This window comes from Passer domesticus, chromosome 2 (genome assembly GCF_036417665.1).
Source record: "Passer domesticus isolate bPasDom1 chromosome 2, bPasDom1.hap1, whole genome shotgun sequence".
Lineage (NCBI taxonomy): Eukaryota > Metazoa > Chordata > Aves > Passeriformes > Passeridae > Passer > Passer domesticus.
Window position 1 is genome coordinate 24,192,176 of NC_087475.1, and position 17,659 is coordinate 24,209,834.

General features: G+C 34.8%; 1 protein-coding gene across 2 annotated transcripts in view; it reads left to right on the forward strand.

The window, feature by feature from the left end:
- The window catches only part of PRKX (protein kinase cAMP-dependent X-linked catalytic subunit), a 54,963-nt gene extending 41,636 nt beyond the window's left edge, over positions 1 to 13,327 (forward strand). Inside the window, exons 5-9 of one of the 2 annotated variants that reach the window (XM_064407765.1) lie at positions 456 to 551; positions 4,187 to 4,244; positions 6,345 to 6,422; positions 9,094 to 9,242; positions 9,658 to 13,327. In XM_064407765.1, the coding sequence (XP_064263835.1) occupies positions 456 to 551; positions 4,187 to 4,244; positions 6,345 to 6,422; positions 9,094 to 9,219 (358 nt within the window). In that variant the 3' untranslated portion in view covers positions 9,220 to 9,242; positions 9,658 to 13,327. Of the gene's footprint in view, positions 1 to 455; positions 552 to 4,186; positions 4,245 to 6,344; positions 6,494 to 9,093; positions 9,243 to 9,657 lie in introns of those variants that run through there. The other variant, XM_064407766.1, reaches the window with a different exon arrangement.
- Positions 13,328 to 17,659: the final 4,332 nt, after the last annotated feature.

Genomic DNA, 17,659 nt, shown 5'->3' on the forward strand with positions numbered 1-17,659 from the left:
ATAATGTATTCATGTGAAGGTCCTTTAACATTTTAGAAAAAAACTGGTAAAGGGTGTGCCAGCAGTTACAGGACAAGATCAAAAATGGTAATGCTCTTTTGGAGAGTATATCCCTGGGTTTTAGACATAAAAGTAAAGCATTTTTTACTTTTAACACAGAAATTTTTTTTTCATAAATTATGTTTTTACTGCAATTATGTAGCAATTTTATATTTTTTTTATTCTGTTGTTATATTTAAATTTTAATTCTGCATTCAGTGTGTTGTGTACAGAAATGTTTTCTGTTTTACAATGGTAGCCTTAAATTATTCTTCAAGATAGTGCTTGATTGGTAGTGTCCTGCCAAAAAGAACAACATAATCAGTTATTTATGAGGGAAATTGCTATAATGTAATACTGCTTATAAAATTTTAGAATTTTTTTCTAACATCTGAAAATTTTCTGCATTAAAATAGGTTTCCTCCATTTTTTGATGACAATCCATTTGGTATATATCAGAAGATTCTTGCTGGCAAAATAGATTTCCCAAGGCATTTGGATTTATATGTAAAGTAAGTCTATGACTCCAACACTGTCTTTTCTATTCTAAATAACTCTTGAGCACTGTTTCTTTAAAATCTTTTTAGAAGACCTGATTTCAGATTCTGATTTTCTGAAACATCATGTTGGAAAATATTTTATATTACATTTACACTTTCAGTCCAAATAAGCTTGTATATTTGGTAGACTTCAAGGTGGTGATACAGTTGTAGTATAATATCTGACTGTCTTTTCTGTGTATTATGGTTATTAAATGCTTTTCCACCTTGTGGAAACCCCATTGGCATGTCTTGTAAGAAGGTCAAGAGGAGAAATATGAGGAAATAATCTGAGCAAAAATTAGGAGAGCAGGAAGAGAACATTAAACTGTTTCTATCTAAAGAGACATCACTTGAATCACTGTCAGCATAATTACTTGAGCAAACTCTGGTATTCAGAAGTTCTAGTGTAAAGTGAACTTAAATTTATGATAGCAGGGGCCCAGTTCAATATGGAGTATTACATACACCTATAATGTGGGTTTAATTCTCAGTATTTAGCAATTGTTAAGAGTTTATTCCAGATGAAATAAGGGGGGTTTTTTTCCTATTTGAAAATTCCATAACTGAAATAATTTTTAGTAAACATTGAAACTGAGGAAATGCAATTATAAACATGAAGTTTCTCCTAAGTGAGAATTGAGTGAGGGAGTGATTACAGGAAGTTACTCCTAGGTTAATCACTCATGATGTTTTGGTGGACACTTGCTTACTGTTACTACTGGCTAAACAGATACAAGCAAAACTAATCATTTGAGAGGTTTTTTTGGTTGGTTTTTTTTTTTAACCTCCACTGAATCATTGGATGCACTGAATGAAGCATGTCTGTTTCCCCTTAGGCTGACTAGTGTCTCATATTTTTGTGTCTTTATAGCAGTTTACTCTTAGTAGCTCCACACAGTTACCAGTTTAGTGTAGTCTCATTGTCTGGTCTTCCTAATCCAATTGGTCTTGGAAAGAAAACTGATTATCTCTCAGTGTTCTGTGCACTGAATTATAATATTATGATCAGAAGGTGGAACACCTCGAATTAGGTTATCATCACTAACAACCCATCCAATATAGTGAAAGCAGTTACAGAGACTAATGATGTCACCCCTGAGCCTCCTTTTATCCAGGCTAAACAATCCCAGCTCTCTCAGCCCCTCCTTGTAGGACTTACCCTCCAGATCCTTCATCAGCTCCATTGCCCTTCTCTGGACACACTCCAGCATCTCAATGTCTTTCTTGAAGTGAGTGGTCCAGAACTGAACACAGGAACATGAGATGTGGTCTCACCACTGACAAGTAGAGGGGGCCAATCACTGTTCTGTCATGCTACTTCTGTGGCTTCTCTTGCTTTCTGCACTGAGTTGTGAACACAGTGTCTTGGATCTCAGCCCCTCTTCTTGCTTTTAAACCACAATATGCAGAACTGGATAGTCCTTGAACATCTCTGCTTAAAGCAAGTGCCAAGGTTATTTTGTCCAACGAAGGCAGTCTGCTTCTGACCTTCTAACCATCTGCTTTCTCTCTCTTCTTCCAATAAGTCAGTATTTCACCCAGAAAGGAAGCTGTCTTGGGTCCTGTCAGACCCGGACTGTGTCTGAAGTATTAGTGCTATACAATGTTTTAACTCTCTGTTCTGAGGCAGCAAAACTTCTTTCTCTTTCTGAACTCTGAGACCACTTCTCTGCCTAGGGGTATGTACTACCCGAGCTTATGGGTGTTTACATTTTTTACTCACCTATCCCTATCACCCTCCTGTATGCTTTAGTGTTTGAATTTATACCACTTCTGCTTTCCCTCCTGATGCATGAATGTCGCTCTTTCTTACTGCTTTTTTAAACTTTTCTTTGCAAAACCCAGTTTTGGAAACCTCCAAACAAAATGTCACTGCTACAGCATTTTACTAATTATTGGTCTGCAGAGACCTTCATGTAGAATTTGATTCTCAAAAAAATACACCAGCATATCTATTGAAATAATTCTAACATAATTTAAAAATTATTTTTTAGAACCAATGTAATAAAGAACTGCTGAGGTACCTATTTGTTTCAGTTCAATGGATATTTCCCCAGTTCAATGCAGCAAATGTCATATTTAGTAACAACACTTGTATCAGCAAGTAAGCTCATCCCTTAACTGTTTTACGATGAATTTTTGAAGCAAGCCAAGAATGATCCATGAAATGTTTTCTGGTTTTATAGGAACTGAAAAGTATCTTTGGTCATAAACTCTGTGAATCTCTTTCTGGGTTTGTGGATTTCTTTTCAGTCCTACTTCTGTTTTAAGTGTGTTTATAGTCTTCCTTGTGGCCTCTTCCGTAATGAATGGTCTTCTTTGTGAAGTAGAAAGGGATATTTCTGCAAAGGTGACTGAAAGGAGTTGGTCATATGATTTAATCTAATTGAAATATTGATTGTCTGGAATAATCACCAGAGTTTTAAAAACTGCTTTCTATGTGGACTTTTTTATTTGTCTATCTGGTAATTTAAATTTCTTTCCAGTTGACTTTTAGGGTTGTATTTCTGCCAAATGCAACAGTTTTTTAAACAGTCTAGCATAATCAGTTCATATGTTCTTTCTGGACACACACTTGTGATTTCAAGGACAGATGACACAACGCTATTTTTGGGAGGCATAGTAGACTTACTGGTAGGGTTGGACAGAGGCAGGTGTGTCATTGTTATGTTTGTGTTCTTTTCTGTAAATAAAAGTTAACTTTTTTAACCTTTGGTATTGTTAAAAATTTGAACTAGCCATACTCTTTAATCTCCATAATTTCATGCTGTACGTCATCTCTCAGGAGTACTTGAGATTATAGAAATAAGGATGGTTAAACTTTTGTTCTTTCTTGTCATTGTTACTTGATGCAATTAGTCCAGAATGCCAGTTTTCTAAAATCAAATAGTACAATAATCTTTGAGATAAAATGTAACTGCTTATAGAAATATGAAGCCATATTTTTCTTTCAACTCAGGTAATCAAGCTAATTCCATAAATTATGATACTTTTGGTTTTTAGTTGTTCATAGTTCATACTTTTGGTTCATGGTTGTTTAGAGCTTAGTATTTGAAGTACTTTGCTATTAATATGGAAGAGTTTTATGTCTCTAAACTTCTTTTAATCTCTTAAAACGTTGATTTAGTTTTATGTAGAACTGTTCAATGAGCCAGTATCTCAGTGAGGCTTTTTGTTTTCAATTAAATTATAGATGTTACTAGTTTTAAGCAGATGACTAGCTCTTCCATGGTTTCCCTGGATATTTAGCATAAAGATGAGGGTGCAGCTGTCTGCTTTTTTTAATATGTATTAGTGTTGAGTTCTGATCAACAGCTTAGAGATGCATTTGAGATACAGAATGCTGAGCAAAATGCAAAAATACAAAGAACAAAATGGCAAGGGGCGGGGGAGGAGAGAGGGAGGGTTTTTTCCCTTTGTTTCTTGGAAGGGTCTTAAAGAAATCTGCAAGAATGCCGTTAGGTTATTTTTTACTGCTTACTCTTAAATGTCCTAAAGTATGAGGAAATTAATTGTCAAGGGGAACCATGTCTATATTCTGTTGCACTCGGTAGTCAAATATAAATTACTTCTGTTTAACAGAGAACATGTTTTCTCTACTTCAGAGACCTTATTAAGAAGCTGCTTGTGGTTGACAGAACAAGACGACTGGGAAATATGAAGGTCAGTGTAAGATCTTTAGTGTAACACAGCACAAGGTTAAAAGAATTCTGTAGCAAAGATACAGACCAGCTCTCCATAGAGTTTTTGGAGTTATAAGCATGAAACACATACATTTCCCTGTACATTACTTAGGTTATGCAATCCTAAGTGCAAAGTTTAACCTGTTTATTTCTGTATTTCTGAAAATCATTCCGCTATTTGGATTGATGCTACTCTTCATCATGGTTTTCCTCTCCTCACCACCACCCCTACCACCACCCTTTTTTCATTTTCGTTTTTTCATTTCATTTTCATTAATGTGAAAACCTAGATGAGACCAGAAACGTGGTATTAAGTCCTGTAGAGCAGGGTGCCAGCTCAATTGGTTCTCTTTTTGTGGCAGTGTTAATCCCAGAAGGACCGCTAATCAAACTTGAAGTTTAAAAATTATTTTAAAATTAAAAGGATTGTTGTAGTACTGTGATACCTGGTCATTGTCTTGGTGGGTCTGATTAAACACAGTCAATTACTCTTCCACCAGGAAGAATTATTTACCCTAATCCAAACAGATTTATGAAGACAATATATACTGAAGTTAGCTTGTATAATCTTTCTCTTTAGAGACATCTAAAATTTTTATTTCTCTGGGCAAGGGATGTTAGAGGTTTGCTTTTTGGCCCAAAAGCACATTGAATGGTGAAAACAGGTGAAGATGGTAAAAGGTGCACAATCATCCAGGGTTTTCTTAACATATTAATATAAATATAAATGCTTTAACCAGCTGTCCAATGTTTCCATTTGGAGCCTTTTTATGACACAAAGTTCAACTGGTAAGAGAAAACAGGAAATAATTTTTTTCTTATCCTTCAGAATCCTTTGTAGTCTTTTTCAGGAGGATTTCTTAAGCTGAAAATTTTTAAAATCATTTACCAGTGAAAACTTTTATATCTTTGGACAATTTTGAAGGAAAACAAGAACAAAAGCAAATCTTGACTTGTTCAAACATGGGCTTTGGTAAATGTGTTTGGCTGGGTTTTGTGTTGCTTTGGGGGATGTTTTTAGACCTTGGTTGCTTAGGTTTGTTTTGGGGTTTTCCCTACAATTGACTAAAATTCTTTAATCAGAAGCAGTTATAATTAGGAGCAGATTTTAGGGTGGGAGCACTAGGTCAGACTTGTGTCTGATCCTTTTCCATTGTCATAATTGTTTTAAAAAGATATAAATCCCACAAAGCATTTTCTGGTGAAGCAGTCACTCAGATCTGCTTTTGAGGGAACTGCGTGATACTGTTCTCCTGTTCTTGAAGCCTCATTGGATATGAGCATGGATAGTTCCACTCCACATAAATCTGAAAAAGCCCAAATGTGTCATAGTGCTTGGTTTTGTGGAGCTGTATGTGTTATAGTCTTGAGTGCTGTGCTTTGATCAGGCCTGAGACAGAGAACCAGCTGGTTTTCCCCAGTGCTTAATGCCTAGAGAGCAACTCTGTGCTTGAAACAAGATTAATCATGAAAAAAGAGACATTTTTGTTTCTTATGTACATAAATAAAAAAGGCATCCCAGAGAAAATAATCATTACAAGGCAAATACACCTTTAGCTGTATATCTAAAGTGAAAACTAATGTTTTAATGTATTTACTTTCGTAACAGTACTGAGAACATCTTCCTGTCAGCATTAAATGTCTGTAGTATTTAAAAAAAACTATGTGCTTCTCAGACATTATTTTTATTTAAAACACCACCAACCCTCAGTTATTTTTTAATCGTGCAAGAATTAGAAAGTATATCTGAATAAAAGGCATTCTCTAAAATGTTGGTGAAAACAAAAGTAAATAGGACTGTAATGAATGGTTTTGTGGGTACTTTAAAGCCTGTCCTTGATCTCCATTGTGTCAGAAGAATGCTAAAAAGCCCAAAGAAACTCCAAACCAAAATTTTTTGGGTTTTATTGCTGGAACTCAGGACCTACTAGTGAATTAACACTGTGCATTTATCCTTTAGAATCTTTTAATGATTATCACCTGAAAAAAAGAAAAAAGGTATCACACTTCTTGTAATGAAATACATGATTTGGCATACATGTAGCTTAAAAAACAGTTATTTTGATTTCTTTCCTTAAAGAATGGAGCAGATGATGTGAAGAGACATCGATGGTTCAGGTCTATAGACTGGGATGCTGTACCTCAAAGGAGACTAAAGGTACATTCTGCAAATACTGTATAGGACATCACAAGGAGAAATCATTGTTCATTTAAGCTGATCTGTTGAAGGTTTGTTGGCTGTTGCATCTGTGTGTTTGTGTGTGTATAACCACATGTCTATATGCACACTTAGTAATTAAATGCATATTTGCCTTTTTGCAATGTGGAGTTAATTATATGAGTGTCTGTTTGCATTTTTGTCTGTATGCGAACTGTCTAAAAAAATAATCCTGCTTTATTTTGCTGAAGATAATTAGTTAATACAAAATTTAGTTTGCAGGTTTAGGGTTTTGTAAGTGATTACTTGTTGTAAGTGGCTTTTTATTTGGGATTGCTAATTTGTTGGTTTGATTTTTTTTTGGGGGGTGGTTTTTTTTGTTTGGGTTTGTTTTTTTTTTCATTGTCCTTACATACATGGAAGTATTTTACTCTGGGCTTTAAATTTTTGTGCCAAGTTCAGTTCAGGTAGATGTTTTAATAAAATGGGAAGCACATGGGAGTAGGAGGAATAGGGAAGGTGAAAGAGAGGTATTTATGAATGTAATTCCAACATACTTTTTTATAGCACTGAATTCTAGTATTGTATGATGGCAGATGTTTGCAAAAGCTATCAGCACTACGAAATGCTTTTTAAAGGCCTTTGGAAGTAAAACTGCCTTCTTTCTTTCCTTCCTCAGAGTTCTAACTTGTACAGTTCCTTACAGCAGTGGTTTTCTGTAGCAGAGGTTGAGTTACCACGTGCAGTCAATCAAGTACCAATTAAACATTTGGGTTTTTCTCTTTGCATAAGTTTCTTGCACTTAAATTCCAGGTAGATACCTTGAGTTCTTGCAAAAAAGAAAAAAAAGGACAATATTAAAATGTTCTTGGTGTATTCTTGTAAACAATATCTAATACAAAGCTGTAGATGACTTTTCTCTTTAAGAAAAATAAGTTTACAGTGTTTGAAATGTGTGGATTTGTTTTATTTTTAATCATTACTTAGGTATTTACTTTAAATTCTGTTCACTGAAACCTTGCAAAGAACACAAACTGGATGATAACCTGTTTAATAATATATGAACTCTGAAGTTTATGACAATCAAAGCAATAAAAAACAAATAGTATTAAAAATGATTGTTAGATGTACAATCAAATGTCTCAGGTCCAAACATCCTTTATGTGGCATTTTTATTTTAAAAAATTAATCAAAAAAGAGTCACTGTGGCATTCAGATTATGAATACAAAACTTATTTCTTAATCTTTGTGATGGTTACATTAACCTCTTAGAAGATGAGATGGCGCTTAATTAAACTTGAGTAGGGATGTGACGTAGATCAGAATTTTACTTGGTTATGTATAGAGGCAGCTATATTCTTCAGAATTTTTTCCCACAATTTCATACTGATGAAGAGATGGAAAAATTAAATAATGCATGGAACAATGTTCCATTTTCCCTGTAAAAAACATTGATTTGTCTATTGTATAAATTACGCTTTGATTCATGGTCCAAATAAGGTCTTGAATATCAATACCATATAAACAATAGCAATCACTATTGTGATCATCATTCATTAGTCATCCTTTCTCTTGTTCTTTTCTTTCTGTGTGTCACTTCACAAAACTGGTTTTTCTGCCAAATTGCTTACAGGGAGGAGGGGTACCAGGGGCTGCCCACAGTGAAGCAGACATTTCTCAGGGGCAGAGCAGATTCTGCACATTTTCCTCAGCATCTGGGCAGTATTACTGTGACTGCCAGACACAAAATTAGGACTCTGGTTTTGGCTGAAGGTTAGAAGTACTATCATACAGGGACCCATCTTTCCCATTGCAAACCTACTGATTTTGAAAAGCCCAAAAGATCAGATCTCATGAGCTAGTGAAAGCCAGACTTTTTATCATTTTGGGGATATGTAGAATAGCATCTTGCTATACTTTATAGTTTTGTCTGTGGTATAACTTTGAGCCAGTTCACTGATCATCCATAAGGTTTTCTCATTCTAAAGCATTCTGTTGGAGTCAAGCATGATAGTGAAGCTCTCAGTTGCTGAGAAGAGGATAGAGAGATGAATGTCCCTTCATTAATACCTACAATTAATGAAATGTTCCTGAAGGGATCTTTAACTCGTAGTCTGTGGCCAGAAGCACAGAGCATTCTCAATGTTAGACTTCAGACAAGTTAAAACTACAGGTACTGTGAAGCTGACGAGCTGTACTAGAAACTGAAAGGATCCTCTGTAAAAACAAACGAAGCAATTTCTTTATCTGCTTGAATTTATTGCTAGGTTAGGAAAAAGCACAGTTGATAGACAGAAATTGGTAATTTCAACTTCTTCAAAAGCAGTCTATTTGAAAGTAGTGAAGAGGAGGCTTTTTTCCCTCAATATGGTAGCAGTTTCCCATGCTGCTATGAAGATTCTTAGTTGAAAAGAAGCTAGTGCTTAATAAAATAGGTATCTATATTAAGTGTATTAATTAAGTGGTTTTTAACCACATTAGTGTAAAATTGCAAAAAGTAGGAATGTGTATGTGTTGCTGCAAGCTTCTCTCTCATGCCATTCATTATTAGGGAAAAGGGTGAACTGTAAATCTGTACTCCATTTGTTTAATAGATCTTTTACAGAATAGTATGATGGAGAGGAGCTCATTGAGGAAACGAATAACATTTTTGTTGTGCTTCTTCTACTAGCCTCCCATAGTGCCCAAAGTATCCAATGATGGGGATACTTCCAATTTTGAAGCTTATCCTGAAGATGACTGGAACAAGACACCTCCGGTACCTCCTAAAGATCTAGAAATTTTCAAGAACTTCTGAGTGTTACATCTACACTGGACAAGGTATGTCCAAATGTCAAGAGTTCCCTTGAAAACACTGCAGACCTGTGAGTGAGAAGCACATGCAGAAATTACGTTTTCTGATTCATAATGGGTTGAAGTGACAAAAATCATCTCACAGGATTTGGTTGTCTGCATTCTTGAAGGTTTATTTGCATACAAATACTTAAGTCCTTCTGTCCTTGAATTTTTTAAAATAGTGTGTAAAAAGAAATACCAAGATTGATTTGACAGATAAGGAAATGTGATAGTTCTTAACTGTAAGGTTTTACTACTAAGAATGCAGGTTCTAGAGTGGTAAGATTGTCAGATTAATTCTGTACTCTGAATATTCTCTCTTATAAATGTGATAGGTTGATACTTGTTACTAAGTTCAAATAGTCCACCTTCAGTTGTGTTCTCTTTTTTTGTCTGGAAGGAAACTGGAGTGTGAAGAGCAAGTCTGAAGAACGATGGAGTTCAGATATAAAAGAAGATTTTCTTTGTGGCTAAGAATGATACTGCATTCAGATATGTGTATTAGTCAATGTCATAAAAAATGGAGGCAGGCAGGAATAATTTTTTGCTGTAAACATTTGACTTTAGTTTATTAAATTGTAATAATGATAGTCTACTCTGAAGTAGACTAAGTAAAATGATATTTTTAGGATTATTTTTTTTAACTTATGGTTGAATTAAGTTTCCTGCTATTCCCAGATCCTTTTTGCATAGTTAACTCATAGACTTAATTTTATAAGTTTATACTAAAGTTGTGTAATTAAAAGCACAAATTAGTATATATGTATATAATGGATACAGTACAACTAAAGCACAGGAATTGTGCAAAGATGTAAATTTTTGTACTTTGCAGAGTCTATGATTTTTATTTTTCAAATAATGTTTTTCAAGAAGTTCTTTAGGAATAAAAGTCTTAAAAAAGGATAAATGAGTTTTTCATCATCTTATATACATTTTATAATTCTTTGTAAAAAACAGAAATAATTACGTTTTAAAAGAGATTTGTACCTAAAATTTCCAATGCCTCACACTTACAACCATAGTACTTGAAAGCAGAAAGACCAGGGCATGTTTTATTGTTGTTGAAGATGTATCTTATTGGCTAATTTATGAAGTTCTGTTACAATTACGTCTCTTTGAAAACCAGAATTTTGAGTGATTATACACTGTCTGAAATGAAATTCCTCACATGAAAACTCACTGTAAACATGCAAGTCAGTCCATCCTGCTAAAAGGGCTTTTACTGGCTCTGACAGGAATTCTTCCCTCACAAGCTTGTTGTCTTCTCCAAATGTAAAGCATGAGCCATAACAGAACTTTTTTGTTAGTGAAATAGTTATTGTAGAATGCTGAACACTTCATAATATCAGAGGGAAGACTGAATATGTAGTACAGCCTTATCTTTCTGCTGCTCCTTTTTTGAAAATGTCCTAGTCCCTGCTGCCAGCAATTTCATATGTACAGAGTTCAAACCTTAGATGCACAGAGTCTCTTTTTTCATCCTGTGTTAACATCTTTCTAGCAGCTTGAGCACACTTTTTTGGAAGTACTTGCAATATTGATTCATTTTAAGTAGCACTAGATACCAGTATGTGCATATGTATGTATCTCTATATATGGATGCACAGAAGGATGAAGGTAGATTGAATACTAGGCAGAATCTCTTTTTTAATTTTTTTTTTCATGTTACATGTTGCGATACTTGTCTTAATATAAGGGAGTTGATTTTGAAGTCCTTCAATTACAAAAAACAAAATGACATTTTTTAAGATGTTGGTTTAGATAACTTCTAGTGAAATTACCATATTTAGACATTTTTTTTTTTTCCTCAAAACACATCAGCTCTCTGGAGTTCTACTACTATGCCTTATGGCTCTACGTAATACTGTTTAATTAGATCATACAGACAGTTTTTCCCAAAAACTACTCTCTACCTTTTTGATCTGAAAGAGGAGGCATTCTAGTAATTGCTACTAAAATTATCATATTTATGATTTTATGGCAGATCTGTTACTAGAGTCTCCTTGTGGAAAAGTGATCTCAATTTTTTTTTGTTTAAACCGTACAGAAGTGCTATTGAGAACCTGTAACTTCTAGGGTATTAGATTATTTCTTCATAAAGCAAATCTTACTAAACGAGATTGTATAACTCGTGTCAAAAATGCACAATGTGTAACAAAATCAGGACATTTCAAAATGATAATTCTGGAATATCACAACGCTGTCTTGATGTTGTGCAAGTTGGTGGCCCCAGCTGCCAATCAGTAAATATTGTGTAGGAATGTGTAATGAAATACAAGACAATCCATAGGAAATTACAGTTTTAACCTAGTGTAAGTACCTTATTCTCTTGGAAAAATGAACCTGGCCCACTGTCTTTGTATGTGTTGAATTAGTTATTCTAAATCAGTTGGAAAAACTGAAACACATAAAACACAGCTTATTTTGTGTAAGGGGGAGCAAACAGTTGGGGAGTTTTCTTAATGTGCAAGTGTATGGTATTTTATGGATTCTGAATACTACATACATCAATTTCTTATTTGCAAATTTACGTACTGCAAGAAAGTGTGCTAAATATAGGATTTTTTTTTTCAAATTTCAAACGTCCTCTTCAGATCTGAGGAAGTGAAGTTGAAATTGAGTAATTTGCCACAGTGGCAGTTAGAAGTTTTAAATGCTTGAACAACAGGAGATTGTGAAATTTCTTTTTATGACTCTTATCCATTGCTGGCAGTGGATGCACTGACACTCATCATGATGGAGACTGAGGAAGTGAATACAATGTTGTTAATAATGATAGTCCTTTGACTTTACATTGTTTCCGAGCCATGTGTACATACACCTAACTACTGACCTCGTCAGCATGCTTTCTAGTACAAAACTGCTTTCAATTTTTTTAATTAAAATTCTGAAGTAAAAAATAAAACCAAAACATTTTGAAGCATTATTTTAAGTGATCAGTTATTTTCTCTACAGTCCTGGACTTAATGAGGTGTTATTACCTGGCTGTTTTATTTATTTGCACAAGTGCTTCTGCTGGGACTTCATGGCCCACTAATGTAGTTCTGTCGGAGTGGTCATGCAGGTAAACACTGCACTAGGAATTCTGGATTTATGGATTTTTTTTTAAGAAGACTAGAAGACTTATTTTAGTTCCTATTAAAGTAGGGTGTTACCTGAAGTTCATTTTATTTTAGTTCTTTCTGTTAATGTGTACTTTTGCATATAGACTGTTGCATAAGGACTGTTGTCTTGCAAGAGAGCCCATAGGCCTTTGATATTCTACATCAGTGAACAAGAATGTTAAATGTTAATAAAACAACCTTTATTTTTGAGTTTATATATATATATTTTTAATTGCCCAATCTGAGGTTTTAAGTGATAAATATGAATTGTAAACTCAATTGCCTTGTAACCAAATGATATAAATGCTTCATGATTTCAATGAAGAACATGCTGTAGATTTTCCTGTAAATGAGCTTGATCAATGAATATGTGTGCTACTGAGCTTTAACTAATGTGATCTTCCACTGTAGAAAGTCATTGTTATGGATCAAATATAGGTACTAAACTATGTTTAAATGGATAAACAGGGATTTTACAGTTTTGAAAGCAATGAAGATATGGCTGTTCCTCAGCCCATCTGCTTGCCATTCAGAAGAGTTGTAATGCAGTGCTTCCTATGCTATAGAATTATTTTTCAGCTTTCAATGACTGTAGCATGATTCCTTTTTGTACTGTACTGTGTACAGACTTCCCATGTTTTGCACTTTTCTATGGCAAACCTTGACTGCTTTATAAATATTCTGTTGTGTAGTAAGTAGTGATAGTGGTAGCAGGCATTTGTGTGCTGCATAATCAGTTTGGACTGCTCCATTTGCGAGGTTCACTTGGGCTAATGTTGTGTGTTGCTGGTTGCTTGTTGTAGCTCACGTGTCAGTACTGTTCAAAGTTACAAAGTCAGCCCTCATTGCACAATGAAAAATCACTGTGATCTGTACATAAACCCTAGTAAAACTTTATTGCTGTTTAATTTAATGTAATATCTGTCAAATCTGGATTCATTTAATAAACCTTTATATCTTTTCAAATGTTTAAACCTTGTTTGCTTCCATTTATGCTGGAAGAAGATTAGGGTTTTTCATCCAAGAAAATGGTGAAGGGGAGATAAGAGAAGGAGAAAAACAATTGTTCCTTCTTTTCGTGTTTTAAGCCTTTTCAGAACAAGACACAGGTGTTGAAACAGATTTCAGATGGTGTCAGAGAAGCACCAAAAATTACATTTTCAAAACCATTTCAGGTAGTGCACCAATAATAAGTGTTAATTTGAACTTCTCATTAAACTTTGATTATATGACCCTAATTGCTGTGTCATTTTCACAACTTGGTGACCTGACACTTTCAGAACACTCAGTTCAATCGTTCTTTAAACATTGAGAAATACTCTTACGATGTTATGAAAAATATTCTTAAAATGTCAGGCACACCTAACTTACCCTTTATTTCATCTTCCATCAAAACTTCAAAAGTTCATTTTTAATAAAATTGGTTGAGCTGTTTGTCTTAAATTCCTTCTCTTGGGTCAAATGTGTTTTATTTCTGATCTCCTAGATCAGAAATCTGGTGATAATGACATAGTCATGGAACCTACTGGATACAGTTTGGACTAGTTAAGGGTTCATTTTTTTTTAGACATAATATTTTTTTTCTACCTGGCTTTATTCTAAATTTTGTGCATTGACGTTTTTCTCTTATAAACCACTATGTCGTGTGCTTCAAGAGACTGCTAATGGAAAGTGGACGAGCACTGCAATGAGCCGTGGTGAGTTTTCAGTCATGTCTTTGACGTGAATCAAAAGGACTTTTTAGTTAAAACACAGGAAGTTTTTGAATGGTAACAAGAAAGAATTTTGTTTGGCATCTTGTTCATACCCCAGCCATGTGGTGGAGTTTTTGTTCATTTGTCCAGGGTGCTCCATCTCTTTTGAATGCACATGTAACTCTTTATCTTTTCCAGTAGAAGCCATTTAAAATGTGCTTTTTCACTCATTCAGGGCAGGTAGGTTTTGTTCACTACCCCCAGATCTCTCACTTCATGCTTCATTAGGCCTTTTCAGGGCAAAACACTCTTAAAACAGCATGTGATAGTAGCCCACTGTTCCGTGACCCACTGTTAACCAGTAAAGGTATGATACTATAAGGAATGGTAGAAAGCAGCTGACATTGTTACATCTGGATCCTGCCCAGTACTTTGTGAATTCTTACACAATTCACAAATTGAGCCCTTCCACATGCAAACTCCTGCTAGCTGCTTCAATTTCAGCTTCAGAATTCAGGCAGCTTTTCACAGGGGAAATAAAAGGCTCTTCTGCTGTTCTCAGTAGTAAAAAAACTCTATTTTGTCTTCCATATCCCCTTTCCATCTACCCTTTGAAAATCACCACATATGAATGTGTGTCAAGCTTTGTATTTATCCTTGAAACCAGAAATACTGTAAAATTTTAGTAAACTGAATTGTACAATTTTCTATGTATCCAAATACTTTTCCAGTTTTGTGCAATCATATTTCAAACTATTAGAACAATAGTCTGTGAAAAGTCAGTGGAGCTGTTGTATCAGCTTTGATTTAAGGTAGGTTTATCTGATTCACTGCGCTTGTTTCAATGAGTTGATGGGGCAGCTAAGAGTCTAACAGCTCTTACTGCATCTGTAGTTCAGTCCACTGAAGTCTCTGAGGCACATCCCAAAATTGATATGCGACCTTAAACATCAAAAATGCAGGTCTGTCCTACTTCTAGAATGCAGAATTCTAAAGTGCCATGCAGGTGTGTCTCTACAGTACTGGTTTGTACATAACCACATTACAGATAGTTACCTTGAAAAGTGTAGTTGGTGTCAGATTAAACAACTAACCAACTTCAATTTTTTTTTAGTTGTTTTTTGTTTTGTTTTTTAAATTTCTCTCCAACATATTGTCCCTATTCTGGACTATTGTAATAAAGTGGGCAAATGAATGGGAAAAAAATATTTCTGGGGGAAAAAAAAAGCTTTATTTGGACTTCAATCCAAGAAAAAACTTGATATGCCTGACCAATATATACTTGCAAATGCACTTTTTCCATCACTAAATGTTGTAGAAAAAATGGTGCCTGGTTAGGTCTATGCTTGCTTTTAAGCTAAAATTCCTGTATTACTTAATATTGTATCCAAAAATGTAGTTTTGGGAGTCAGAGTTTATTTCAATTTAAGTCAGTAATCAGTCCAGTTTAGAGAATCCTAAAATCCCTTAGCTGGAGAAGGACAGTCTTTACAATCATCATGCTCTTAATTTTCTGCCCAATTCTAAGCTGTGCAGAGGAGGTGGCCATGCTTTCATTGCCAATACTGTTGCAATTCACATGAAGAAAACAGCAGCTTGCTTGAGCCTGCAGAGCCTAAACTTAAGTCTTTTCACCTCGAATGACCAAGTCTCTTCTTTGAGCAGCTTTGTGAGAGTATAACTGAGCAACTTACCTAAGACTGAGGTACAGAGAAACTCTGCACTTTACAATGGCAACTCTTCAGAAGTTAAGTATTAGAGAGCTCAGGTTTTGATTTGGAATAAAAAAGTAAAAGATTCTGTGCTATTATGTGCTTCTGAAGTTTGGTGAACAAATGCCAAAAATATGGAGTGTTTCAAATTTTGTATATAATATCTAGTAGCTTCTTCAGCCTGCTTTTATTTTATCAGTTACAAAGAAATTGTAGTTGAATTTAAGGCTCTCTTCTAAATCAAAATGCTCGTGAAGCACCATTTAAGTGAAGCAGTGCTGCTAGGCTGTGTTAATGTAGTAAATAAAACATTCACAAGTGGCATATCTTCCATTTGTAATGATAACCCGTTTCCTTTGATGCATGTTAACGAGATGGCCTAACATTCTGTTCTTAGTTTTTGGTCAAGCTTTTACCTATTCTACTAGCAGGTATTGCAAAAAAATAAGCAGGTAAGTAAACAGAAGTAGGTAATTTTTTCCCCCAGTTTATAAAGCTTGAGCTGCCAGTTGATAATGTAAATGCAATCTCATGAAAATGTGTTACCAAGAAACAGCAACCTCTTCAGATTAATAAATTCCTGCTTTGAATGTGTTCAGATTTAGAGTTTTCATTTTTTTTTTATTTTATTTTTATTTTATTTTTTTGTGAATTCTTACTGGGCTGTGCATTAAAGCAGCCCTGCAGTCCTGTGCTGTGGCACGTGCTCCTCCTGCCACTCTGCCATTATCCATGTAGCAGCTGTAAGTGAGCCTGCTAACCCAGCTGATCTGTCAGAAATGTTTTCCTGCTGGCACCTGAATTTTGGATCAAAAGCACTGCTTCCACCTAGTTTATCTGAAAAGGAGTTTTCAAAAGCTGAGTGTGACTGAAGTCTTTCTATTCTCTGCAGGTACTTGCACCAGGGAATGTGACTATTGCAATGTTGTGTAAAATAAAACAAAATTCTAACAGTGCATTTTGAACCTATCTTCAAATATTTACATAAAGCTTTCATGACTCATGTAATCCCCAACAGAATCTTGATGATGCAAAAAGGAAAGTGTTGTTTGGGACTGAATCTCTTATTTAATATCACCATCTGTCTATTGAAGAAAGGGAGATTCATAATAATTATAATAATTAATAATTATTTTAAAATAGATTTTCTAGGCATTCCATCAGAACATGAGTGACCATTATGTATGAGTCAGGCTTTTTACTGATCCTTGGTTTTGGATTTTGAAAACATCTGAAGTCTGTTTTAGGGACTAGATTCTCCCAGTAATTTTCTAATTTTTTCCTATGCAGCTGGTGATTATTTACATGTGAAATATGGCAAAATTGAAATTATGATGTTAATTTGTTTAAAATTTTAATTAATACACTGAACTGGCAACCAAATAAGATTATGTGTTCAGTTTAGGAATAAGATATTTAGCCATACCAAAGCTTTGGGTGCAAGCTATTTTAATTTGCAAATGGAGTAGTATTGTTTGAATAAACAAGTATCATGAAGGTGGACTGATTTCAGTTCTTCAGCTGGGGATTAACACTGGGAGCTACTGCGTGAGAAGTAAAAAGAGGAAATTTTCTTCAGTTCCTGTCTTCCAACCTGTCAGTAATTATGTAGTAGAAAAAGTGTAGCTATGGCACTACAGGAGAATATTCAGGAGTGAAGCTGGGATACGTACGGGGTATTTCTCAAAACTGCTCTCTGGCTTGTGGTGATGCTGAGCAGTTTGTCTTCTGTATCAGGTTTTACTGGAGTGCTTTCATATTGGGAGTCACCTCCTGAGAGCAGATTTTTTCTTGTTGTCACTCTAAGTGCCTTTTGTATCACCTTGAAGTAACTTTGATAGAAGTATAAAATCTCGCTTATTACCCCCAAATCCAAGTTTCACCTCAATGGA